Source organism: Lagenorhynchus albirostris, chromosome 17, assembly GCF_949774975.1.
Source record: "Lagenorhynchus albirostris chromosome 17, mLagAlb1.1, whole genome shotgun sequence".
Taxonomy (NCBI): domain Eukaryota; kingdom Metazoa; phylum Chordata; class Mammalia; order Artiodactyla; family Delphinidae; genus Lagenorhynchus; species Lagenorhynchus albirostris.
Window position 1 is genome coordinate 81,781,783 of NC_083111.1, and position 23,690 is coordinate 81,805,472.

Sequence of the window (23,690 nt, forward strand, 5' to 3'; positions counted from 1 at the left end):
GGACTGCTGGGCCGGCGACGCGAGCGTGCGGCCGGCGGGAGCGGAGCTGCGGCCCCGAAGATGTGGAGACCTGTGAGCCCCTCGCGCGCCCGCGCCCCTCCCGCGGCCCGGCCGGGACCCGCAGGGCCCCGAGACCCTGCCCCCAGAGGTCCTCTCGCCCGACAGGGACCCTCAGGGCTCTAGGAGGAGCCCGTCACAGCCCTCAGGCGTCCTGTCCTTCGGGCCCCCGCTTCAGCCCCCAGGCCCTGTGGGGAGATGCCGGGAGCCACTTAGGGGCCCACTGGAGAGGCTGCCTTCCCGACGCACCCCACAGCCCCCCTTCTCAGAAGCACGTTCTCCCTGGTGGAGCCTTGTCTCAGAGGCGGCCTCTCCAACCGCGCGAGGGATGACCCTCTAGTCCCCTCACGGGCTCCCCTCCCCAGGGAGACACTGCCCAGCGCCTGACCCCTCCTCCCGCCCCGTGTCTCCCTTGGACCCGTCGCTGCTGCAGACTCTGCCAGAATCCCAGACCGGATGCCCCGTCTGTCTTTCTGCCTGCTCCCTTGGGCACCCTTTTCGCCTGGTCACCAACCCCCACGCCCTGGGTCATCCTGGGCTGACAGCTGCCCTCCTGCTTCTGGGGAGACAGAGGACTTTGGGGGCTGGGAGGGGCGCAGAGCCACCCTTCCTCCCACGCTGTCTCCGAAAGCCCCTCTCAGGCCTTCCTAGGCTTCTGCCTGGCCCTGGGCTGCCCTCCTAGCTCAAGCTTCTTTTGATCCTGAACGTGGCAGCTGACGTTCCAGTTTTGCTCCTGGTCGGGCCTCCCCGTTTTATCGCGTTTCTGCAGTTTGGATTAGCACCTTTCAAACCGGGTGTCATAGTCATTGACCCAGATCTTAGCCACTCCCTCCCCAGGAATCTAGGCCTTTTTTCCTGTGGTTGGTTTAGAGCTGAAGAGACTGAGGGGGGCTCATCAGCGTTTCAAATTGGAATTTTCTGTAGACCTTGTCTTTTTCTAATAAGCCTAGCCTTGTGGGCTTAGGTATTAATACAAATAAACGCCCATTACCTTTTGTGGCTTGCAGTGAACAGCTCGGTTACATAAGGGTGTTTTATGGGCTGAGATGGTGAAGCAGTCTGAGAGTAAGTCTGAGAGTCAGGCGGAGAGACACTGAGTTGGTCTTTTATAGTTTATTTATCTTTTTATAGTTTATAAAGCTGCTTCACACAGTCAGTTCACTCAAGCCTCCAGGCGGCTTTAGCCCCTGATGAGGAGATGCCCATGACCAGGAAGTGGAGCGGGGCCCAGTAGCCTTCTGAGTCCTGACTGGTGTTGAGAAGGTCACAGACCCTTGGAAAAGAAAAGGACAGGGCATTCATGGTCATCTCCACACCTCTTCTGGGCCCAGATTCCAGTCTCTCTTCCTAACCATGAGAACGTTTCTGCGCTTTGGCTTCCTCTGCTGGTGTGGGCGCAGGGCTGTTGACCTCACCATTAAACTGCCCAGGTTCTTGTCACCTCTTTGTAGTTTCTCTGTTTCAGGCCTCATGAGACTCAGCAGCTGCTTCTTACCGCTGGGGGCTGGTTTATCCTGCAGTGACCTTTCACCTTCCTTCTAATCTGCTGTGTCTCATCAATGGTGTGTTAGAAAAGCAGACAGCTCAGCTTGTGCCTAAAACACGAGTGCTGTGTTAAAGTACACACAGAGTTTGTGAGGGTTGTAGTAGCTGTCCGTGTTACTACTCAAGCTCTTTCTGCTACTTTGTAGATGGTTAGCTGAGTTCCAGATGGGCACTCCGTTTCTGCTGACCGACTGTTCAGGCACTCTTAAGAAAGCGCTAGAGGCTGGGGTAGAGGAGGCCCATCTCATCTTGTCCCAGCTGGGAGGCTTTTGGAGTGAGAGGGGTGCTGGGACAACCCCTATAAGCCAGGACCGCCCCTGGTGAGAAGGCACGGTGTGCGGGGTGTGCCTGGGGACGCACAGCCCTCTCTGTACATGTTTCCTGCCACGCTCTGGTGCCTGAGCTCTGGGTATGGTTGGGTTACATGTGATGTGGTGGAAACTGTGCCGGACTGCTTCTTGGAAGGTCTGGCTGCGGGCTCTGCCCCACATTTATAGCTACGTGACCTCGTTGGGCTTCAGGGATGTCTCCCCTGTGATGGGGACATTTGGGAGTCGCTGGGCACCCCGGCTGGAATGAGCCGGGCACACTGGGGGCCCTGTGGGCACTCTGGCTTCGTCAGCAGGAGGCCTCATCCTTGGAGGCCGGCCCAGGGCCAGGCTGCGGTCGGGGCTGGGGCTGTCTCTCGCCTGACCATGGCCTTCGCCCTGTTGCTCAGTGACATCCTCGCTTGGGCCACGTGGGGTTCTGGCTCATTCACCGTTTATCTTAATTCGGCGAGCATTCGTGGAGTTCCTGCTTTATCTTAGAAAGCACAGGGCTAGTCGAAGTACAGAGATGATTGACTGGTGGGCCCTCCTCAGGCTGGTGGAGAGAAGGACCGCGAACTACCAGGCACAGTCCTGTGTGATAAGGACAGTGGGAGAGGGATGGGGGGGGATGGTAACCGTGGTGAATCAGGGTGGGGGAAGGGCCTTCTAGGCAGAAGGGCAGCCTGGGGAGCAGGCCTGGCCAGGCTCTGCGCGGCTCTCCAAGGTCTGCCAGAGGGATGTTTATCCCGGGAGAGTGAGTGAGGAGTCAGTGCTGGGAATGATGAGCTGCAGCCAGAGCTCCTGCTGCAGTGGTGGCTTCTCAGAAGACAACAGAAAACTGTTACGGGGACGGTGGTCAGGGGCGGTTACTTTTCTGGCCATGCCCCCTCTGCATCGGCCGTGTGTTCGGAGGCTGTGGACTCTGGTCCTCAGCTTCCCTACCAGAGCCCTGCTGGTGGAGGATAGTGGTTAGGAGGCTGCGGGCGCAGCGGGGGCCTCATGCCTTAGATGATTCGGGTTCAGCATCCGCCTGTAAAAGAACTGTAGGTTTTAATATGGTCGTGATGTGTCAACTTATTTGTCAGTTAGGTGACTTGACTTTTCCTCACCAGACCCTTCCTACTAATGGCTCAGAGGGACAGTGTGCTCCGCCCTGTGGCTGTCAGGACCTGCCACCTGGGGAAGGAAAGGGTGACGACTGGGGCAGCGGTTTGACTTGGGCTCCACCCCCAGATTCACCAGGCATTTCAGCTGTGGACCACGTGAGGAAATATGTGTGAAAGTCCCACCGTCAGAAATGCCCACCTTTTGCTGAACACCTGTTAGGTGTCAGACCCTGAGCGAGGTACTTTATTTCTACCATGTTTCACCTTTCCAGCCTGGCAAGGTGTCAGCGGGGAGTCGCCCCCAGGCAGAGGGTAAAGGTACAGAGGCTTGCGGGCTGGGCCTGTGTTGCTGCAGCGCAGCGCTCGGCCCTCGTGGGCTCTGCCCGACTCCACGGCACCCCGTCAGCACGAGGGTGCTGAGTTCTGTGCCTTTCCGCTGGGGTCACCAGAAAACCGGCTGGGGCTGCACACACTTCTCCTCTGGGGTGTCCTCACCGTGTGCCCCTCAGGGTCTCCCTGATGGACTCTGGTCTTTCCCCAGGTGGCAGGGCTTGGAGGGTGAGCCCTCTCTCAGGGGCGCCCTCCTCGCGCGCAGTCTTCCGCTGCTTCTAAGTCAGACATACGCAGAGCACGTGTGCGGGGCCTCTGGGGGAGGAGGTGTGATGCTGGGTCCAGCCGTGGTCTTGGAGCAGCTGTGCCCGGGCTCTGGGAGTGACAGCCCCTGCCAGCCCTCACCTCAGCGTTGGCGCCCGCAGCCTCTTGACTCTGCCCCTCCAGGTGGTTGGCACGTTGGCTAGAATAACTCGTGGACCTGTCCTTTCTTTCCTTCTGAATGTAATCATTATCAATCAGCTTTGGCCATTTTCCTTCTCTGTCTCAGGGTGCAGTCCCCATGGGACTTTGCAGCGAGGCCCACTCTGCTGCCCGTCCACTCCAGTAGCTGAGCATTTCCTCATATCTGTATATAATCTACTCCAGGCTTTTCATAAGTTGGTCCCTGACTCATGATGGTTTGACTTACGATTTTTCAACTTTATGATGCTGCAAAAGTGATACACATTCAGTAGAAACCATGCTTCGAATTTTGAATTTTGATCTTTTCCTGGACCAGCGATGCAGGGTGGATACTCTCTCCTGATGCTGGGCAGTGGCAGCCGCAGCTCCCCAGCAGCCCCGAGGTCACAAGGGTGCACAGCGGTGCCCTGACAGCTGTTCTATATTCACTTTCAATCAATTACATGAGATAGTCCACATTTTAGTATAAAACAGGCTTTGTGCTAGATGGTTTCGCCCACTTGTAGGCTAACGTGAGTGTTGTGAGCACGTTTCAGGAAGGCCAGTCTCAGCTGTGACGTTCGTTAGGTTCAGTGTGTTAAATGCGTTTTCGACTTATGATGTTCGCAGCTTACAGTGGGTCTGACCCTAACCCTAACCCCATCGTAAGTCGAGGAGGATCTGTATTCTCTCTTCTGGGCTAAACAAACCCTTTTTTCCTTCTGAAAAAGCAGGGGGCAGCTGACGATCTTTCAATATAAATAGTTGGACTTCCCTGGTGGCGCAGTGAATAAAACTCCGCGCTCCGAATGCAGGGGGCCTGGGTTCGATCCCTGGTCAGGGGACTAGATCCCATATGCATGCCACAACTAAGGAGCCCTGGAGCTGCAACTAAGGAACCCACCTGCCGCAACTAAGACCTGGTGCAACCAAATAAATAAATACAATATAAATAGTTTAGTTCAACCCAGCAAATACATCCTTCTTGTTAAGTGGGGTGGTCTGCAGAGCAAGGGGGGCAGGGTTGTTGGGAGGAGGGTTAGGGCATTGGGGACCAGCGGGCAGCTTAGTGCAGTGAGGAGGGCCTAGCGGCAGGTAGCTTCAGCGTGTGCCTCCGCCTGCCCTGCACGCTGGGCTGGACATTGCTCGAGGACTTTGCAGATGTCAGCTCACTCACCCTCACTTCAGCAGTACAGCAGTCCCCACCTTACAGACAGGGAAACTGAGGCACAGAGGGAAGGCACTTACCCACGCTGCATGACTGGTAAGTGCTGGAGCCCAGATTCCAGCTCCAGCCCCAGAAGTCTGGCTCCAGGTTCTACTTGAGTCTCTGGGATGGGGCCTTCCAGTGTCTGGTGTTGAGTGGTGTCCCTGGCCTCTACCCCCTACATGCCAGGAGCACCCCTCCCCCAAGTTGTGACAACTAGGAGTGTCTCCAGACAGTGCCAGGTCTGCCTGCCCTGTACCAGCTACCTCGCCTGCCACATGCCGCCTTCCTGATAGGACTCTGAGAGTATAGCAGATGCATTGCACCTTTGATCATGAAAACATTTACACATAGGGACAAGCTGACAGCGTGGTCCCAGAGAGTTAATTATCCAGATGCCACCACCTAGATCTACCCATTATTAACATCTTGCCCTAGTGGGTCTATTTCTATATGAAAGTATATATTTTGTTGTTGTTGGATCATTTGAAAGTAAGTCACAGACATTTTGACACATAATCTCTAAACACTTCATTCAGTGTGCATCCCCTAAGCAAGGGTATTATGTAGCCGCAGTAACCGTCATGCCTAAACATCGTAATTTTTGTGCTCCCTGGTGTCTGGGGTCCCTCAAATGTTTCATAGGTGCTTTCTTTAAGATTGAGGTTTAGTCAGGGTTCATGCTTTGCACTTGGTGCAAAGTCATCCCACGTTTTTTCTCGTGACTTTTTTTTTTAACTTGTAAGGAAAAATTGCAGATATTTACAGAAGTAGAGAAAACTGATAAATGCCGGTGCCGGGCACCAGTAGTTCTCGATGCGTGGATGCTAATGGCTTTCTGGTGAGGCCGGGCTGCTGTTTAGAGACACCCCAGGCTCGGGAATTCTCAGGGTCACTGATAAGGATGAGGAGCCCCAGGGCTGGCAGCTGCTGGCTGTTGTCATTTCTGATTCCGTGGGCTTGTGATCTCGCTGAGACCAGAATCGCAGCAGAACGCTCGCTGGCCAGAGGAGCAGGCAGCTGGTGTGCGGGGCGTCCCGGCCTCGGCCGTCTTGCCTGGTTCCTCACGCTGGCCCTGAACCTACCCCACCCTGCACCCCCGCCCCCAGGCCACAGCTCCGCCTCGGGCTCCAGCCCCCTCCCAGGCTGACCACTCCAGCGTACGCCCCCTCCCTGCATGAAAACCCTGGGACGCCCCCGGCCCCCGCTACAGCTCACTTTACTGCCCACCCTTTTCTGTCTGGGCGCCCCTCCCCACCTCTGACCACACATGTTCTCCAGTCACAAGCCGCACGGGCCTGTCTCCTCCCCAGCAACGCCCCCCAGTGTCCGGGTGGAAGACCCACTTGCTGCCAGGCCGCAGGGTCCCTGACACCCCCTCTCCTGGTGCTGCCCCTGCGTGCGGCGCGCGGGCCCCACCGCTAGGGTCTGGCCTGGGACACAGCCAGGGCTGTGGGCTCAGAGAGTGGGGGAAGGCGGGCCGGAGACGGGGCCAGAGCCAGAGGAGGGCAGCAGGGATGCGGGCAGGAGCGTTCTGCCTGCACGTGGCCCCTCACGGGCAGGGTGTGTTTGGTGGGTGTGTGGGGTACAGGGAGGGGTCTGCACACCTCGCAGAGAGCAGGCAGCGCCGGGCAGCCAGGCAGGGCTGCCTGAGGGGGAGGCCCGGTGTGGCGCGCCCCCCACGCCTGCTGGTGCCGCAAACCCTTGTCATCTGTGGGGTGGGAGGTGACTGGGGTCCCAGCCTGCAGCCGCTGTGTGCGCCACGCCCCAGGCCAGGTCAGGTCGTGTGGGCCAGGTAGGGGGGCAGCGGGGTGGACGGCAGGCTGGGCCGCCCTCTGGCACGGAAGGCCTGGGGCTCTGCATGCCCGAGTCCACCCGCCACTGCCTCTCTTGCCTTTGCGGGGCTTTCCTTGAGGATCTGCCCTTGCTGTGTGGCCTTATGGGGTGGAACTTCCTGTCCTGTCTCCTCTTGGGACGGCAGGTCATGGACCTTTTCCTTTGACTTTTGTGTTGTTCTGCATCCTCGAAATCGCCTTCAGGGCTGTGTGCTTTGGCCGGAAAGTGACTGGAAAGTCAGTTCCCTATTTGGCCCATAATAATAATACTAATGTTCATGATAATAGTGTTAACGTCTGTGTTGTGGGCTATGACTTACTTTGCACAATCTTTTTTTTCCCTAAAAACTGAGAGTTTAGAGTTGGGGAGTCTGTGGTTGAGGAACTCTTTAAGGTCTTATTCAAATAGGATTGGGAGACCAAGGCTGCCAGTGAGGGTCGAGGAGCCGCGATGTTTCTTCCGTGGCCCCTGAGACAGCGCAGCATGTTGGCCTGTCTCCCTGGCACTTGGCTTCTCTACCTGTCCCTCCCTCCTCCGGGCAGAAGCTTTCCGGGTCTGGCCGCTGGGGGCTCAGCAAGCACAGGTTCCTTGTGCCCTCGTTGGCTTTCGGAGCAGGCGCCACCCCGAGGCCCTCTGCCTCCTTTCTGATCGTGTGGTGAAGCATTCTCGACCCTTCCGTGGGAGGCCGCTGGTCTCAGCAGCGGGAAATAGGAAACGAGGGCTCTCGGGGCCCAGCAGAGTGTTAGGGGCAGGGACCGAGGGGCGTTTCCAGTGGCCTGTGGAGGGGCTTCCGAGGAGGACGCCCCATGTGCAGATGCACGTAGCCTTCCCTTCCCTAAGAGCCTTGCTCTTAACCCGGCGGAGTCTCTGCCTCCCCGCGTCAGACACGCGAGGGCCCAGGAAGCACCAGTGCTCTTCAGTGACGTGTCTGGGGCGGGGGGGTGGGGTGGGTGGTCCCTGCCTGTGTAAGGCCGGGGGGGCATGTTCCCGCCGCCAACCCTGTGCCCTCTGCTCACTTCGCAGTCCCAGCTCTGCCACTTCCACTCGGCCCTGCTGCAGGGCAGGCTGAAGCCCTGGCCATCCCCCACTGCCTTCTTCAGGAGAAACCTCGGGGCACCGCCTGCAAGGTGGTGAGTTGGCCACAGGCACCCTCCAGGGCATGTGCCCCTCATCAGGAGGGGCGACCTCCGTTGGGGGGCCGTGCCTTCTCTACGCCACCCGCAAGACGGGACGCACCTGCTCCCACGTGCGGTGCGCTGGCCGCCCCACCGCCAGGGTCCTGGCCTGGGCCTCGGCCAGAGCTGTGGGCTCAGAGAGTGGGGGAGGGCGGGCCAGAGCGAGAGCGGGAGCAAGGGGTTGGAGGGCCGAGTGGGCAGCGGGCAGGATGGAGCCCGCTTGGAGCCCTGGGGTCTGGGGGGCTGTGGGGCTCAGGCGAGGTGACTCGGACCCGGAGGTCAGAGAGCACTGCGGTGACCACACAGGCGTCCGGAGTCGGTGCTGCCTGCCGAGGTCCTGGTGAGGCTGCAGCGGCTGTGGGCTGGGCCCGGAGAGCCAAGGCCGGAGGGGCCGGGGCAGACGGGAAGTAACCCGGGCCGTGCGCCTGTCGTCTTCCAGGCCCTCGAGACCGCAGCCCCTGTGGAAGAAGGCACTCTCCGCCACGGTGCTGGGGGTGCCCCTGCTCCTCGGGGCGAGGTACCTCATGGCTGAGCCACAGGAGAGGAGGCGGATGCGGCTCATGGTGGACGGCATTGGGCGCTTCAGCAGGTAGGGGGCCGGCAAGGTGGCGGCTTCTCCCCACTGCGTCCCGTCCTCAGGCGTGCGGGGCCTTGTGCGGGGGTTGGGAGGGGCAGCAGGGTTTTGCTGGGAACTCTGAAGCTGCCTTCCAGGGATCTCTTGTGCTGCCCGGTGGGGCAGCCGAGCGCTGCGGGGCCCTCGCCATCCACGCTGGGCACGGCCTCCGCAGCCTCATCTCCCTTCGGGCTGCCCACCACTCCCAAGGAGAGTTGGCATATCCAGATGGAGAGTTTGGGGCTCACAGGGGGGGCTCACAGGGGAGGACTGCCTCTCGCCTCCACTCCCGGTGTCCTGGACTAGTGACGGGCCTTGTTGGTCATTGGCGTCCAGGGCGCCTTAAGCAGAAGGGTCTCTCATACTCCTGTGTCTCCCGGGGCAGGATTCTGGGGGTGTGGGGCGGTCTTCCCATTGGAGCAGCTTGGGCAGGCATTCCTGCTCCAGTCAGATCCAGGAATTCCTACAGCCACAGGGTCTTGAGAGCTAGTTCTTGGCATTGAGTGAAACTTCAGCTTACCCAAACCCATGGTTGGACTGGGGGTGCACGATTGCCTGGGGAGGGGGCTCACATGAGACCTTGGTCGAGGAGGCCGCTGCAAGTGTCCTGCTCTGCCGGCTCTGAGCTCCTGCTGCCCTTTGGGAGCCTGGGTCGGTTTCCCAGGGCAGGCTCAGGATGCCAAGGACTTGGGGCACTTGGCCGGAGCTTTGCTGAAATTTACCCCAGTGGCAGCCATAGGTGGGCAGATGGCCAAACGCTTTACCTCATTCCATCTTCGGGATGAAACAAGGCCTTCTGTCCTCAGCTCGCTGGCAGCGGCTGCACCCACGCCATCTTCCAGGGTGGTTGTTTGATGGGTTTGCCTGGAGCTCCCAGTGGCCCTCCTGGGCAGGTTCTAGGCAGTGGCCTCTGTGTCCTGCAGGGTTTCCCAGTCTCCACAGCCTAGAGATTGATGAGGGCAGAGCCTGGGGTTGGCTCTCCTGTGGCTTTCCACCATGAGGGACCGCACAGGACCGGTGGGGACTGTCCCCAAGCAGCCTGGTTCTGAAGATCACACTGAGCAGGTCTGGGCCATCTCACCTTCTGCTGCTGCGTATGCGCTGCTGTTTCCCAGCATTAGATACCCCATGGCAGACTCGGTATACCCCTGCCTTCTCCACTTCCCTCCTGAAAAGGGTATTTTTACAGCTTGCTTTCAGAGGCTGAGCTAGAGCTATTTTCCCAACAATCTGTGCGGTCTCGTCAGCTCTCAGCCCTAACAGTTGCCAGGACAGGCAGGCCTGATGGAGCACCCCTGGCTGGGCGCAGGGTGACCACGGGGCCTCTGGAGACCTCAGGGCCCACAGCGCGTCCTGGGTAACAGGGCAACGTACGTGCAGGAGCCCAAGGAAGGAGCGTGGGTGGTGAGTAATTCAGGACCAGCTCGCCCAAGGGCAGCGGGGCTCATCCTGTTGTGGGAGGGGAGACCAGAATGTACCACACACGCCCAGGCTCACTCACAGGGGCTGGGGTGGTGGAGGGTGGCATCGGGGTCCATTTCTGCCCCCACCCCTTACTTAATTTTAACTTTTAAAAATCCTGTGGGCTTTTTTTTGACACAATTTCAAATGTCCAAAGAAGTTGGACTGATAACATAAAAGAACTTTTTTCTTTTTGAAACATTGACAAATAAGTTGTCAACATGCCCCATTACCCCTGAAACCTTGAGTTATTTCCTAAACAAGGACATTCTCCTCCACAGCCACAATCGGGAAGCTGACACATTGTGACCCTCTAACCCTCAGACCCTGTGTTACCAGGTGCCCCAGTAACAACCTTTTCAGCCCCAGGACCCCACCTGGGCCCATGTCAGTCTCCAGTCTGGAAGAGTCCTAATTGTCTCCTCAGCTCTCATGGCTAAACTCGAGGTCAGGGCATGGCCCCCCAGACCCCCACTTGCCCAGGGTGTCTGACACCAGCTGCAGGTTCCAGCGTCCCCAATGGGTTCCCTCACCTCAAACCACTGGCTACAAATTGGGGGTCCCCACAGACTCCCTCAGTTTTGATAGTTCCCTAGGACAACTCAGGAGATACTGTACTTATGATTATGGTGTTATCTTAGCAGAAAGATAAAGTTGGAATCAGCAAAAGGAAGAGATGCCCAGGGTGAGGTGAGGTCTGGGAGGGTCCTAGCCTCAGAATTTCATGTCCTCTGACACATCCCCCGCCTCTCATCCCCCTCTGACAGTACACGTGGGTCACCCCCAAGCTTTGGTGTCCAGAGTTTCATCTCATAGCCCTGATTGATTGAAGACCCTGAACTCTAATCCCGTGGTTGTCCTTTCTGGCTGGCAGAGCCCCTCCCTGGTGTGAACCGTCAAGGCTGTTATGCGGCTCCGATGCTGCCGTCACTCAGGAAATCTCATGGGTTTAGAGGCACCTCCCAGGAGCTGGGTAACGTTAATTCTTCGTCACATGATGACCTTGACATGTTTGTGGGCAGATAGGCCATAATATTGTACAACAGGGGTCAGCAGACTCTGGCCCTGTGCCAAATACAAGGGTCAGAGGTGCTGCCTGTTCTATAAATAGAGCTCCTTGGAGCGGCAGCCACGCCCCCCTCACCCTCCTGAGGCTGCCCCTAGGACCCAAAGTATTTATTGTCTAACGTTTTCAAGAAAAATTTTGCCGAGCCCTGATGTGGGTTTGTCTGATGTTTACTCCCAGTTTGTCCCATTGTTTCGCTCTTTGCTTCCCTTGTCCTTTGATGTGGGTGCCTGTGCCCCTTGCCCCTCCGTCGCTAGTTTAACGTCCCCAGTACTTCTCGGGTGAGCTCATTCCTACCTCTCAGCCGTCCCATCCACTCTGAGGGCTTGTGTTCCACCATAAGGGAAAACTCTGTCCTCCCACGTGTTCCTTCCTCTTGCTTGCGTCAGTCTGGACGGGGACATTTTACTCCGAGGGCTGCTCTCACTCAGCATCAGTGCTGTGTAGTTGCTGAGACTGGGTTTGGCTCATAGGAGGAGCCCCTCCACCTGGCTTTTAGGACCCTTCTCTCACTTTTTTTTTTTTAAATATTTATTTAGGCTGCACCGGGTCTTAGTTGCAGCACACAGGATCTTTAGTTGCGGCACACAGACTCTTAGCTGTGGCATGCATGCAGGATCTAGTTCCCTGACCAGGGATGGAACCCGGGCCCCCCGCATTGGGAGCATGGAGTCTTAACCGCTGCAGCACCAGGGAAGTCCCCCTCACCCTTCTCTCTTTAAAAAAAAATATTTATTTATTTATTTATTTATTTTTGGCTGTGTTGGGTCTTCGTTGCTGTGCGCGGGCTTTTCTATAGTTGCGGCAAGCAGGGGCTACTCTTCGTTGCGCTGTGCGGGCTTCTCATTGCGGTGGCTTCTCTTGTTGTGGAGCATGGGCTCTAGGCACGTGGGTTCAGTAGTTGCAGCACGCAGGCTCAGTAGTTGTGGCTCACGGGCTCTAGAGCGCAGGCTCAGTAGTTGTGGCGCACGGGCTTAGTCGCTCTGCGGCATGTGGGATCTTCCCAGACCAGGGCTCAAACCTGTGTCCCCTGCATTGGCCCGCAGATTCTTAACCGCTGAGCCACCAGGGAAGCCCCTGATCCTTCTCTTTTAATCTCCAGCATCTGACTGTAAATTGTTTCAAACATACAGCAGAGCTGGTGAGTCTGGCTTTTATCAATAGCATCTCGGAACCCTTCCAATGCCCTCCGTCCTTTGAGCATTTTACTCCAGCTGGCAGCACAGTCACTCCAGGCTCAGCCTTGGAAGCAGCCAGTCTCCCGATGGTTCTTCGGGATGGAGCAGGGGCTCGGGGGCCACGGTGAGGATGCCGGTGTGCTCGCCACTCTGGGCTGTCTGCCCCAGGCTCCTCCATGGACAGGGGCTGCGGGTGTGCGTGCGTGTGTGGCTGTGAGCACACACGCCCAGGGCCATATGTTTGCTTCTGTGGGCAGCCATCGACGGCAAACCCGCTCTTCCATTTGCCACACGGGTCATTCTGGTTTTCTCCCTTTCTGTGTCTGTAACTCCTTCTCCAACTGGGAGAAGCCCAGCTCCCCTTGTCCCTAATTTACTGACCTATTAGCTAGGCCACCCCGAGTATAGCCATCACCCCACTGCCCTCACCTGCACCCCTACCCTCACTCCTGTGCAGACCTTGCATTAGCTTTTGGACGAATTATTCAGGAAGGAGGGCAGCTCCTCTTTGGGTCTCAGGGTGCTCAGAGAAATCCTGTCTCCTTGCTCACCCTGCCTCACACAGACAGCCCTGTTTGCTTCCTGTGTCAGGCTGGGGTGGGTGGGACAGACCCGGTTCGTGGCACTCAGTCTGGGCTGACCTCATTGCTCTAAGACACCGGTCCCTACAGCTGCTGGGAGGGCAGGAAGCCTATGCAGGATCCGGCAGCCTCTTCCTTCCCACCTTTTCATCCTGGCTCCTCGCGGCGGAGGGGCTGGAACAGGATATGCTGGGGCGGGCGGAGGCTTGGCCTGCACCGGGGCCCCGAGAAGCAGGAGCCCCACACCCTGCTCGTGACGGTTTGAGGGGCTGGGGTCTGCGGCACTGGAGGCCTGGATTCTGGTCCTGGATCCTCCCTTCTCCAGACCCAGGGCCGCCTTGTCCGTAGCCTGGGGCGTGGGAGTGAGCGAGGACCCCTGCCCACACCAGAAGGCCTGGGCCTGCGGGACTTCCCAGGGCTGTGCCCTCAGCCGGGAGAGCAGGCCCCAGCTCTGGGGTTTGAGCCCCAGGGGCTCCTGTCCACTCCAGTCGGAGTGCAGAGGAGACAGGACCAGTGGTGCAGGGGGGCCTGAGCGAGGGCATGTCCACAGACGGAGCAGCCGTTGCAGCTGTGCTGGCTCGTGGATGGATTTTCTTGTGTAACAAGTGTTATCAAAGGATGAAAAGAGCACGCCCGCTTGTTAGGGCCCGAGGCCCCGTTCCCATCCCAGGCGCCCCTGGGTGCACGTTCAGGGGCTGAGGGGTGGTGTGGATGCAGGATGCCCAGTCCACAGCCCAGCGGCTGAGACTGACCTGCTGGCCACGCAGTCCTGAGAGCCCAGCAGCCCCGCCAGGTGCTCACAGCGGTCCGGGGTGCTGGCGGGGATCTGAGGCGAGTGCCCGCTGGGGCTGAGGGCAGCCTGTGCCCACAGGTCTTTGAGGGTCGGCCTGCAGATCTCCCTGGACTACTGGTGGTGCACAAATGTCGTCCTGCGAGGGGTGGAGGAGGTTTGTTCCTGCGTCCTGGCCTGGCTGGTCCTGGCCTGCGGCCTGCGGGGATGGGGGTGCCCAGGTGGAGGTGCCCGCCCGCCCCCATCCCTTCCCTCTATACCTGTGGTCAGAACAGCCTGGGGTACTTGGAGGTGATGTCTGCATGTCACCAGCGGGCGGCTGACGCCCTGGTGGCTGGGGCCATCAGCAACGGGGGCCTCTACGTGAAGCTGGGCCAGGGGCTGTGCTCCTTCAACCACCTGCTGCCCCCCGAGTACATCAAGACACTGCGGGTGCTGGAGGACAGGGCTCTCACGCGGGGCTTCCGGGAGGTGAGCCCTTCTCGCGGGAGCGTGGAGGCAGGAAGCGGCCGCAGACTGCTCCGAGCCATGCCCCCCACCCCACCCCGCTGTCCTGCCAGGTGGATGAGCTGTTCCTCGAAGACTTCCGGGCCCCGCCCCACGAGCTCTTCCAGGAGTTTGACTACCAGCCCATCGCAGCAGCGAGCCTGGCCCAGGTGCACCGCGCCAGGCTGCACGACGGCACCGTGGTGGCCGTGAAGGTACGCGGGGCCCCCGCGGGGCGCCGCGGGGGGCATCCGGGCGCCGGTGGCCAGTCCTCCCTGCAGCCTCCCGTGCAGGTGCAGTACATCGACCTGCGGGACCGCTTCGACGGCGACATCCACACCCTGGAGCTCCTGCTGCGGCTCGTTGAGCTCATGCACCCCAGCTTCGGCTTCAGCTGGGTCCTCCAGGTAACCGTGGGGGCCCGAGGGGGCCGGGGGTGGGCCGCCTCCTGACCTGGACCTCCAGCTGCCCATGTGGCCCCCAGGACCTGAAGGGGACCCTGGCCCAGGAACTGGACTTTGAGAACGAGGGCCGCAATGCCGAGCGCTGTGCACGGGAGCTGCAGCACTTCCGCTATGTCGTGGTGCCACGCGTGCACTGGGACGTGTCCGGCAAGGTGGGCTGGGTCCCCTCCTGGGCGGGGGTGTGCAGGCCTGCCGAGCTGAGGCACCTGTCCTCTCCCAGCGCGTGCTGACAGCGGAGTTCTGTGAGGGCTGCAAGGTCAACGACGTGGAGGCCATCAAGACCATGGGGCTGGCAGTGCGGGACGTGAGTGCTGCGGGCCGGGGCGGGGGAGGGTGCGTGTGCCGTGGGCCCAGAACGATGGCCTGTGGCCTGGCCTGTCCCCAGGTCGCGGAGAAACTGATCCAGGCCTTTGCCGAGCAGATATTTTACACAGGCTTCGTCCACTCCGACCCCCACCCTGGCAATGGTAGGCAAAGGCCGCAGGGGGTGGGAGTCGGGTCTGGGGTCAGGGTGCGCCGGTGTGCGGCGGTGTGAGACGGCGCGCCCTGTTCCTAGTCCTGGTGCGGAAAGGCCCCGATGGGAAGGGACAGCTGGTGCTGCTGGACCACGGGCTGTACCAGTTCCTGGATGAGAAGTAAGCTGGGGGTGCGGGGGCTGGGTGGGCACACCCCGCCCTGCAGGCCGGCCTCCCCCCCCCGCCGCTCATTGCTGGGCCCCCCCCAGGGACCGGTCAGCCCTGTGTCAGCTGTGGCGGGCCGTCATTCTGAGGGACGAGGCTGCCATGAAGGCGCACGCGGCTGAGCTCGGGGTGCAAGGTGAGGCCGGGGTGGGTGTGAGGCGGGGAAGGGGGCACAGCCCTGGCTCAGGCCCCCCCAGACTACTTCCTGTTCTCCGAGGTGCTCATGCAGCGGCCTGTGCGCCTGGGGCAGCTGTGGCGCTCACACCTGCTGAGCCGTGAGGAGGCGGCCTACATGCAGGACATGGCGCGGGAGCACTTCGAGGAGGTCATGGCCGTGCTCAAGGCCCTGCCGCGGTCCATGCTGCTCGTGCTGCGCAACCTCAACACGGTGCGCGCCATCAACACCGCCCTGGGCGCCCCAGTGGACCGCTACTTCCTCATGGCCAAGAGGTGCCCACCCCCACCCCACCCCGCGCGTGCGCACAGCAGGAGGGGCGGAGCCAGGAGGCGGGGCTGACGGCCTGTTGGTCGGTGGTCTCTGTGCAGCGCAGTCCGGGCCTGGAGCCGCCTGGCGGGCGCCACGAGCCAGAACACCTACGGTGCCAGCCTCCTGCGCCACATCAGGGTCATCTGGGAGTCGTTCAAGTTTGAAGTGGCCCTGAGGTGAGCAGGCGCGCGGGGTCCGAAGGGCGGGTAGCCAGGGCCCACCCCCCACCAACCTGCGACCCTTTGATACCCCCATCCCAGGCTGGAGACCCTGTCGATGCGGATCACTGCCCTCCTGGTCCGAGTCCTGGTCCACCTGGGCCTCATGCCCAAGACCAAGGGGCTGTACGAGTACCTGGAGATCTAGGGAGCCCCGGCAGGAGGACCACAGAGCTCGCCCCACTGCAGGCTGAGGGGCCGGCCAGGGCCAAGGCACAGAGGCCTAAGAAAGACCTGGGGGCACTGGAGTGACTGTGGCCTGGAGTTGGGCCTGCAAAGACCACATGCTCTTCTCAAACCAAACAAATGCTTTTCTTTGTGTTTTGTACAAAAGCGGGTGGGCAAAGTGGCAGTATCCAGGGGTCTAGAAGTGGGCAGTGACGCGGTCCGTCTCCAACAGGTCGTCCAGGATCTGTGGGGAGAGAGGTGGGTGAGGGCAGGGGGTGGGGGGGGGGCTGGGGGCACGTGGAGGGGCAGGGCGGCGGGCGGCTCACGATGTCGGGCGTGGTGCCAATCTTCTTGGCCAGCTCCCCGCGCTCCATGGTGCTCAGGTACAGGTAGCGGTTGAGCAGCTCCCCATCCAGGACATTGCGCACCGCATTCTGTAGGACGCGCCGGTCCACGTGCAGCATCCTGGGGGTAGGCACGGAGGCAGTGAAGAGTCGGGACAGATGCGGGGTGGTGGGAGAGGGGGGCGGGGGGCGGCAGGCTCACCGGAAGGCGCGCGGGTTGAGGCCGGCGTGGTGGGGCAGCATGGTGGTCAGTGCGTTCTGCAGCATCAGCAGCCGCCGGTAGGTCTTCTCCTGCATGGGCAGCAGGAGGCCGATGCCACCGTCCAGTGTGGCTAGAGCGGACACGGTGTGAGCCCCGTGGGCCCCCACCACACCCCACCGCCACCTTAACCCCCTCTGCCCCACGCTCACCAAACCACGTGATGTGCTTATTCTCCCACACAACGGACTTCTTGCTGGGCCCTTCAGCAGCCCCCCGGCAGGGGGTCCTCCAGAACGTGTTCACGTGGGCGCCCACGTGGAAGTCCGCCCGGCGCAGCAGCCGCATGCCCCCGAAGCTCTCCTTGGCTGAGCCAGAGGGACCTCAGGTCACTGCCTGCCCGGCCCCATGCCCGACCCCCTGCCCAGGAGAGGGTGGAGGGGGCACTCACCTTCTGGCAGGTACATGTAGACCATGAGGTTGCGGTCACGGTCGGACACTAGGGAACAGAGCCCACAGTCAGCCCCAGCCCCAGTGACGTCCCGGGGACCCCAGCCCCCATGCTCACCCAGGAAGCCCAGCTGTGCACTGTCCACCATGAAGTCCACGCTGTACACTTCCAGGGGTTTGGCGTCCTAAGGACGGGAGGGGAGGGGAGGGACGGACGTCAGGGTGGGCCTGGGGCAGCACTCACCCACCCGCCGTGCAGCCCAGCCCCTCAGTACCCGGGACACGAGGCTCAGCGTCTTGCTCTCCTCCTGGTAGCGCAGCAGCGAGATGCTCTTCATGACGTCCGCGGCCAGGATGAAGTTCTTGACGCTGATCATCTGGTGGATGTAGAGCTGTGTGTCGATGAAGGCCATGCCTGTCAGCTCGCTGGCCCGCAGGCTCCACAGGAAGATCTGGGGGGTGGGAGGGGTGGGCGGTGAGTGGTGGGCGGTGAGCGGTGGGTGCCGGGGTGGGCGGAGAGGGGCAAACCTTCTGGCCGATGGCCGACACCAGGTGGCCGTTGCAGTGGCACAGGGCAGTCACGGGCCCCTTCTGCTCCTTCTCGTACAAGACCTTGAACTTGTTCTTGGTCAGGGGCTGGCCGGGCTCGGGCACCACCTCGATCACGTCCATGATCAGGATCTGTCAGGGAAGGCGGGTGGGTGATTCACAGGGGCTGCGTGCAGGCCGCTGGGCACTGCCTGCCTCCCACCCCCTGCCGGCCGCTTACCCGCCCTCGGCACGTGACCTCCTCCCCTTGCATGAGGCAGGTCCCGGCGGCTACGTAGCCCTTGAGGCCCGACACGGTTTCCTCACTGCGCAGCGACACCGTCTTCATGCAGGTCACGTGCTCCCACTCCTCTAGCTCGATCCTGCATCAGCCCAGATCAGGACAGCAGCCCAGGTCAGGACAACTAGCCCAGGTCAGGACAGCTGCCCAGGTCGGGACAGTTAACCCAGGTCGGGACAGTTAGCCCAGGTCGGGACAGGAGCCCAGGTCGGGACAGGAGCCCAGGTCGGGACAGCTAGTCCAGGTCGGGACAGCAGCCCAGGTCGGGACAGCAGCCCAGGTCGGGACAACTAGCCCAGGTCGGGACAGCTGCCCAGGTCGGGACAGCTGCCCAGGTCGGGACAGCAGCCCAGGTCGGGACAACAGCCCAGACCGGGACAGCTGCCCAGGCCAGCCACCAGCCCCGACCTGGGCCCAGCCTCACCTGGCGTTGGGGATGGCCTCCCAGCTGACCGGGGAGATGAGCTGGATGGAGAAGGCCTCCTGCTGAGGGTGGATGTAACGGTCATCTGCACGGACAAAGGGGTGACAGTCAGGGAGGGTGGCCCCGAGAACGGGCCCAGCCTGGGGCGCCTCGCACCTCTCTCAATGGTCTCAAACTCCTTCTCCTCGCCCGTCATGCGCGGGATGCGGGTGCACGGCGTGTTGGTGCTGGTGGCAACGGCATACACCTGGTGGGGGGAGGGCGGGGAGGGTGTCACATGCCAGAGGCCAGGCCCCCAGGCCCCAAAGGTCCCTGGTGCGGTGGGGTGGGGGGCGGTGTCAGACCTTGGACTCCACATGGTAAGCCACATAGTGGGCCGTGCAGCGCAGCGGGATCTTCCTGACAGGCCACGGGGCATCGTAGGACAGGTAGGCAGGCAAGACACTGATCCTCAGCTCGCCCTGGGTGGGGCAGGGAGTTAGCGAGGGCCGGCACACCCCAAAGGCCAAGCCGATGAACCCAGGCCTCCAAGGGCTCCCTTGGGTCAGCCCTCAGCTCTGCTGGAATGGGTGGCGAGAGACCGCAGCGTCCAGGCAAGGCCTTGGAGAGACCACGGCCCACTGTGCTGTGCTTTGTGGGCTTCCCATCCCTTCAGCCAAGCTCGCCCAGGGCTGGGACACTGGCCACAGCTGTGGTCTGGGCCGGGACAAGGGAAGAGCCAGGCTCAGGGGGTGCTGGAGGCTGCAGGCAAAGGGTGGGCGGCACACACACAGGCCACGCCAGGGTCTGCACAAACAAGCACGGGTGCCCTGCCGGGGCCCCGAGCCAGTTTCCTCCGCCCACAGTTGTAAGCGCACCAGCACCTACAAAGCACCTACCACGTCACCATCACTGAGTCCTCAGAGTGCTGACACCTTGGTGACAGGTAAGGAAACTCAGGTTCAGAGAGGGTGAGCATCTCACCCAGTCACACAACTTCTAAGGGGCAGAGCTGGGGTCCAAGCCAGCAGAGCAGTGACTGGACCCTGGTTGCCCAGGCGGGGGCCCTTGTGGGCTACAGCCTCCAGTCCCGACCTCCCCAACTTGGCCTTGGCTCCCACCACCCTCTGGACACCCCCTGACTCTCCATTCCAGGGTGCCCCCATCCCGAGCCACTGAGGGCCTCTTTTCTGGGGCCCCAGCACCTGGTCCTGCTTGGGCAGCATCGGCGAGCGTCAGAGAGCCAGGCTGGGCCGCATGGGGCCTCCCTACCTGTCTGTTGAAGTACAGGAAGCCGCGGGGGCAGTTGACATTGTGGAATGGGGCGAAGGAGTCGATGGGGCCATCGATGCCCATGGGGTGCAGCCGCAGGGCCCCCCGGCCAGTCACCAGGAGCCAGTGGGGCGAGGGGCCGCAGATGAACACCTGGGGGCAGGCAGTGTGAGGAGGCTGCTGGGGCCGGAGCCCTGTCGGCCGCAGCCCAGGCTCCCCTGGAGCCGCCAGCCTACCCCCGAGTAGCCGTAAATGTCCTCAAAGTAGCGGAACCGCGCCACACGGCCTCGGGCCCCGGCACCCTCCTCAGCGCTGCCGCCTTCGGCCTTCTTCTTGGACGGCTTTGGCTTCTTCTCTCGGAAGTTGATGCTGTGCGGGACCTGGGGGGGCGCCGCGGCCGTGAGGGCCACGTCCTCCCCGCACCCCTGCTCCACACCCTCCCCACACCCAGCAGAGCCCAGACGCTGCACCTTCTTGAAGCGAACTTTGAGGTTCCCCTGGCCGAGCTGTGAGTCGTGGGGGAAGGCCTCGTACACGAGCAGCTCCTGGTCCACGTGCACCTGGGGGCGGGCGGGTCGTCAGGGGCGGGGGCTGCGCAGAGCCCGGGGGCGGGCGGGGCCACACTCACCAGCAAGTAGGGCCTGCGCTGGCGGCTCCCCAGCGCCACCAGCAGCACCTCCTTGACGAGGGGCAGCTCGCCCTGGCGCGTGGCCTCCTCCTTCCGGGCCTCACCCTGGGTGGTGGGCTGACCAAAGGAGCTGTCCACCAGGACCCGCTGCCCCACAGGGAAGTTCTTCACCAGGAACACCAGCCGCCAGTCGGGGAGCTGGTAGATCTGCGGGGACAGCAGCAATTAGCTGGGCGGGGCGGGGCACGAGCGGGGGACGGGGGCCACGCTGGACACGGGGCGCCACGCACCTCCATGGTTCCGTTCTCCCGCACCAGCAGGCACCAGTGGGTGGGCTCAGCCCGGAAGGGGGTGGGGTCCCGGTCGGCGGGGGGCTGGCTGCTCCTGCGGGCCTCCTCCTTGCTGGGGCTGAAGAGGGAGCCCGAGTCTCCGTAAAGCATCTCCTCCTCGTCATCCACCGTGGGGCTGGGGGCCAGCAGACACGTCAGTCACGGGCAGCCTGCCCCAGGGACCCCGGCCCCAGCCTGCAGCCCAGCCCCACACACACCTGGTCTCTGAGCCCTGGCACTCGGCCTCTGAGCCGCTGCGGCCGCCCAGCTCGTCGCGGGCCCCGCCCAGGCGGCTCTCGGTGGTGAACAGGCCGCTGACGTCCCGGTACACGCAGAGCGTAATCACCTTGGACTGCTGCGGGGATAGGGGGGCTCAGTGGGGGGGGGGGCAGGGGGTCAGCCGGCCCCAGGGACGGAGGAGGGAGCCTACGTGGTGCAGCGGGGGCTTGTGCAGCGCCAGGCGGTGGTGGCGGCCCCCGTACGAGTCACTCTTGAGCAGGAACATGGTGACGTGGCCCTCGGCACTCATGATGACCACGTAGGGGTCGGCCACGGCGCACTGCACGATGGGGGAGCCCAGGTCCACGGGGATGAAGTGCAGCTGGTTCACTGCGGACACAGGCTGGTCAGCAAAGGGCAGTCGGCACGCACTAGCCCTGGACCCCATCCTGCCTGCCCGTGTGGCCCGGCCCACCTCCTTCCAACAGGCGGATGCCGAGTGGCGACACTTGCACGATGTAGCGATTGTCCCCGATGTTGCCAGCAAAGACTGTGGGGCCCTGCGTGGCAAAGCCGCTGGTGTCCAGCTCCATGATCTCCTGCCCCGTCTGTAGGATCTGTGGGTGACGGTGGGTGATGGTGGGTGAGGTGCAGCCCCCACCAGCGGCCCCCCCGCCCCAGGCTGCCGGGCGGGCCCCATCACCATGGTGGAGTCTTCCCGGCTCAGGATAAGGAACCCGTGTCTCCGCCCATCGTCATCTGCTTCGGGGGCGCTGGGCTCCTGCTCCGCCCCCTCCCCCTTGGTGCTCTCCTCCTGTGAAGGCAGACGGAGAGCAGGAATCCCACCGCCCAGCCCCAGGTGCCCGGAGCGCCGAGCCAGAGCAAGCCCGTGGCCAAGCCCGCCTGAGCTGCAGATTGGCAGAGCCAGTGCTGGGACCGGCGGCCTCTGGGCCACCCACACACGGGCCAGGTGGGCGGCAGCTCTGGGCCCCCGCACCGCCCAGGCCTCGCCAACCTGGGGCGCACCTACCTGCTCCTTCCGCACAGGAGCGATGACTGTCCACATGTCATAGCAGCCAGGAAGCTCAAAGGTTGTCACCACCTGGGGCCGGATGCTCTTCTGGAAGGACACGAGGGGTGTCGGCAAGCGCACCCGGGCCCGCCAGGAGGCGCCACCCCTGCCCCCCACACACCTGCAGCACCGACAGGGCCCCGTTCTTCCCGTAGCCGGAGCACACCACGATCTCCAGGTCTGGCTCGGGACTGTTCTGAAACTGGATGGCGGGCAGGGGGGTGAGGACGGCAGCTCCCTGCTGCGCAGCCTGCCCCCCACCACCTCGCCCCCGAGCGGGCACCTCTTCAGAAAGGAAGGCGGGCTCGCCCATGGCGGCGTTGGCACAGGGTCCGATGTTGAGGATGCTGTCACACACCTGCGGGCACAGCAGTGGTCAGGCGGGCAGGCGGGGCAGGCGGGCCGGCAGGCGGTGACCCCTCTATGCCCAGGCTCACCTCAAAGGAGTAAGTGGCCAGCTGTGTGCCTGACTGGGCCTCGCTGCCGTACACCTCAATCTCGTCCACCTCGTCCTGCGGCACTGACTTGCCCCCTACAGCATGTGGAAAGGCCACCTGAGCCCACCTGGCTGCCCAGTCCAGCCCCCGCCCTCGGCCCTCACCTCACAGCCCTCACCTGACCAGCCCGCTGTGGCGTCCACGCGCTTCTTCTTGGAGGGCGGCTCCTCCTGTGAGGCAGGTGGGGTGGTGAGCAGCCCCCGAGGCCGCCCCGCATGGGAGGGCAGCGTCCCCACAGTCCCCGCACCCACCTTGTCGGCAACCTCCCGGGCGGTGCCGGCCGGGGGCTCCTGCAGCTTTTCCGTGTACTTGAGGAGCAGGGAGTTGCCCAGGCGAGAGCCAAGGAACAGGTATCCGGACTCCATGGTGACCATCTGAAGGCAGGACGGGGGTGAGGGCGGGGCCCAGTCCGGACCCGGGGCCGCCCCCCCAAGACCCCACTCACACTAGTGGTGAGGACGCTGGCGGCGGCCTTGTCGAAGTGGAAGGCGCGGACGCTGCGCATGCCGTCCGTGATAAGCGTCAGCACGTAGCTGCCGGGAGGGACACGCTGAGCTGGCGTGGGGGACCCACACCACCCGCCAGAGAGGACGGGGCTCCCTGGAGTGGGAGACTCACATCTCGCCGCCCTTGAGGGAGATGACCATCTTGTCGTAGGAGATGAAGGCTGCCTGGGCACAGTCCAGGGTGATCCGCACGCCCTCCTGGGTGCCTGTGGTGGGGAGTCAGCCAGACCCAGCAGCCTCCCGCCCCTCCCCCCCACACCCCTCGGCCCCGGCACCCCGACACTCACGCAGGGGGAAGGCAGTGGTGCCGGTGGTGAGGCTGTTGAGGGCCACGCCGTAGGGGGGGACGCTCTGGTTCAGGTACAGCAGCGAGTTGACAGCAAAGACCACCACCCCGCCTGGAGGTGGACACGCTGGTGGGTGGGGCCCAGCGCTCTCCATACCCACCCCCTCCAAGCAGCCCCACCTCACCTATGGGCTTGGGCACGGCAAGGGCCTGGGTGCAGTCAAAAGGCAGGCTGGTGAGGGACCAGATGACAGGGTGGACCTTCTGCGTGATGTTCAGCGAAATGGCCACGATGGAGCACGTGTCCTGCCGCACAGCCACCCGCCTGGGACCACGACAGCGCGTCAGTCCCCAGTCCCGCCCCACAGAGACTCGCCCGGCTCCTCCCTCCCTCCCTCCCCTGGGGCGGGCCTCTCCCCGGGTCAGGGCCACAGCCATGGCCACAGCAGCGCA

General features: G+C 62.4%; 2 protein-coding genes across 19 annotated transcripts in view; one reads left to right on the top strand and one right to left on the bottom strand.

The window, feature by feature from the left end:
• On the top strand, window positions 1-16,342 carry ADCK5 (aarF domain containing kinase 5). Of its 17 annotated transcripts, XM_060128316.1 has the most exons (15): window positions 1-72; window positions 7,860-7,966; window positions 8,451-8,600; window positions 13,782-13,857; window positions 13,971-14,171; window positions 14,261-14,401; window positions 14,480-14,593; window positions 14,671-14,802; window positions 14,871-14,954; window positions 15,036-15,117; window positions 15,207-15,285; window positions 15,375-15,466; window positions 15,528-15,780; window positions 15,877-15,993; window positions 16,078-16,342. In XM_060128316.1, the coding sequence occupies exons 1-15, from the start codon at window positions 61-63 to the stop codon at window positions 16,181-16,183; spliced, it is 1,746 nt and encodes a 581-aa protein (XP_059984299.1). In that variant the 5' UTR covers window positions 1-60; the 3' UTR covers window positions 16,184-16,342. The 17 variants fall into 17 exon arrangements, with proteins under 17 accessions (XP_059984299.1, XP_059984298.1, XP_059984307.1 ...); XM_060128315.1 differs by having other exon boundaries at window positions 14,261-14,593; XM_060128324.1 differs by lacking the exon at window positions 14,671-14,802.
• Window positions 16,326-23,690, bottom strand: part of CPSF1 (cleavage and polyadenylation specific factor 1) — a 15,642-nt gene continuing 8,277 nt past the window's right edge. For both annotated transcript variants that reach the window (XM_060128313.1, XM_060128314.1), the window contains 31 exons: window positions 23,423-23,562; window positions 23,239-23,349; window positions 23,064-23,157; window positions 22,891-22,978; window positions 22,697-22,819; window positions 22,564-22,615; window positions 22,386-22,480; window positions 22,232-22,306; window positions 22,070-22,150; window positions 21,907-21,996; window positions 21,580-21,690; window positions 21,352-21,493; window positions 21,088-21,266; window positions 20,876-21,012; window positions 20,619-20,793; window positions 20,329-20,535; window positions 20,171-20,260; window positions 19,937-20,080; window positions 19,701-19,853; window positions 18,794-18,910; window positions 18,606-18,696; window positions 18,450-18,534; window positions 17,966-18,107; window positions 17,725-17,877; window positions 17,472-17,648; window positions 17,315-17,381; window positions 17,198-17,245; window positions 16,959-17,114; window positions 16,750-16,879; window positions 16,530-16,668; window positions 16,326-16,447 (listed from right to left, as the gene is read on the bottom strand). In XM_060128313.1, the coding sequence (XP_059984296.1) occupies window positions 16,400-16,447; window positions 16,530-16,668; window positions 16,750-16,879; window positions 16,959-17,114; window positions 17,198-17,245; window positions 17,315-17,381; window positions 17,472-17,648; window positions 17,725-17,877; window positions 17,966-18,107; window positions 18,450-18,534; window positions 18,606-18,696; window positions 18,794-18,910; window positions 19,701-19,853; window positions 19,937-20,080; window positions 20,171-20,260; window positions 20,329-20,535; window positions 20,619-20,793; window positions 20,876-21,012; window positions 21,088-21,266; window positions 21,352-21,493; window positions 21,580-21,690; window positions 21,907-21,996; window positions 22,070-22,150; window positions 22,232-22,306; window positions 22,386-22,480; window positions 22,564-22,615; window positions 22,697-22,819; window positions 22,891-22,978; window positions 23,064-23,157; window positions 23,239-23,349; window positions 23,423-23,562 (3,640 nt within the window). In that variant the 3' untranslated portion in view covers window positions 16,326-16,399. The remainder of the gene's footprint in view (window positions 16,448-16,529; window positions 16,669-16,749; window positions 16,880-16,958; window positions 17,115-17,197; window positions 17,246-17,314; window positions 17,382-17,471; window positions 17,649-17,724; window positions 17,878-17,965; window positions 18,108-18,449; window positions 18,535-18,605; window positions 18,697-18,793; window positions 18,911-19,700; window positions 19,854-19,936; window positions 20,081-20,170; window positions 20,261-20,328; window positions 20,536-20,618; window positions 20,794-20,875; window positions 21,013-21,087; window positions 21,267-21,351; window positions 21,494-21,579; window positions 21,691-21,906; window positions 21,997-22,069; window positions 22,151-22,231; window positions 22,307-22,385; window positions 22,481-22,563; window positions 22,616-22,696; window positions 22,820-22,890; window positions 22,979-23,063; window positions 23,158-23,238; window positions 23,350-23,422; window positions 23,563-23,690) is intronic.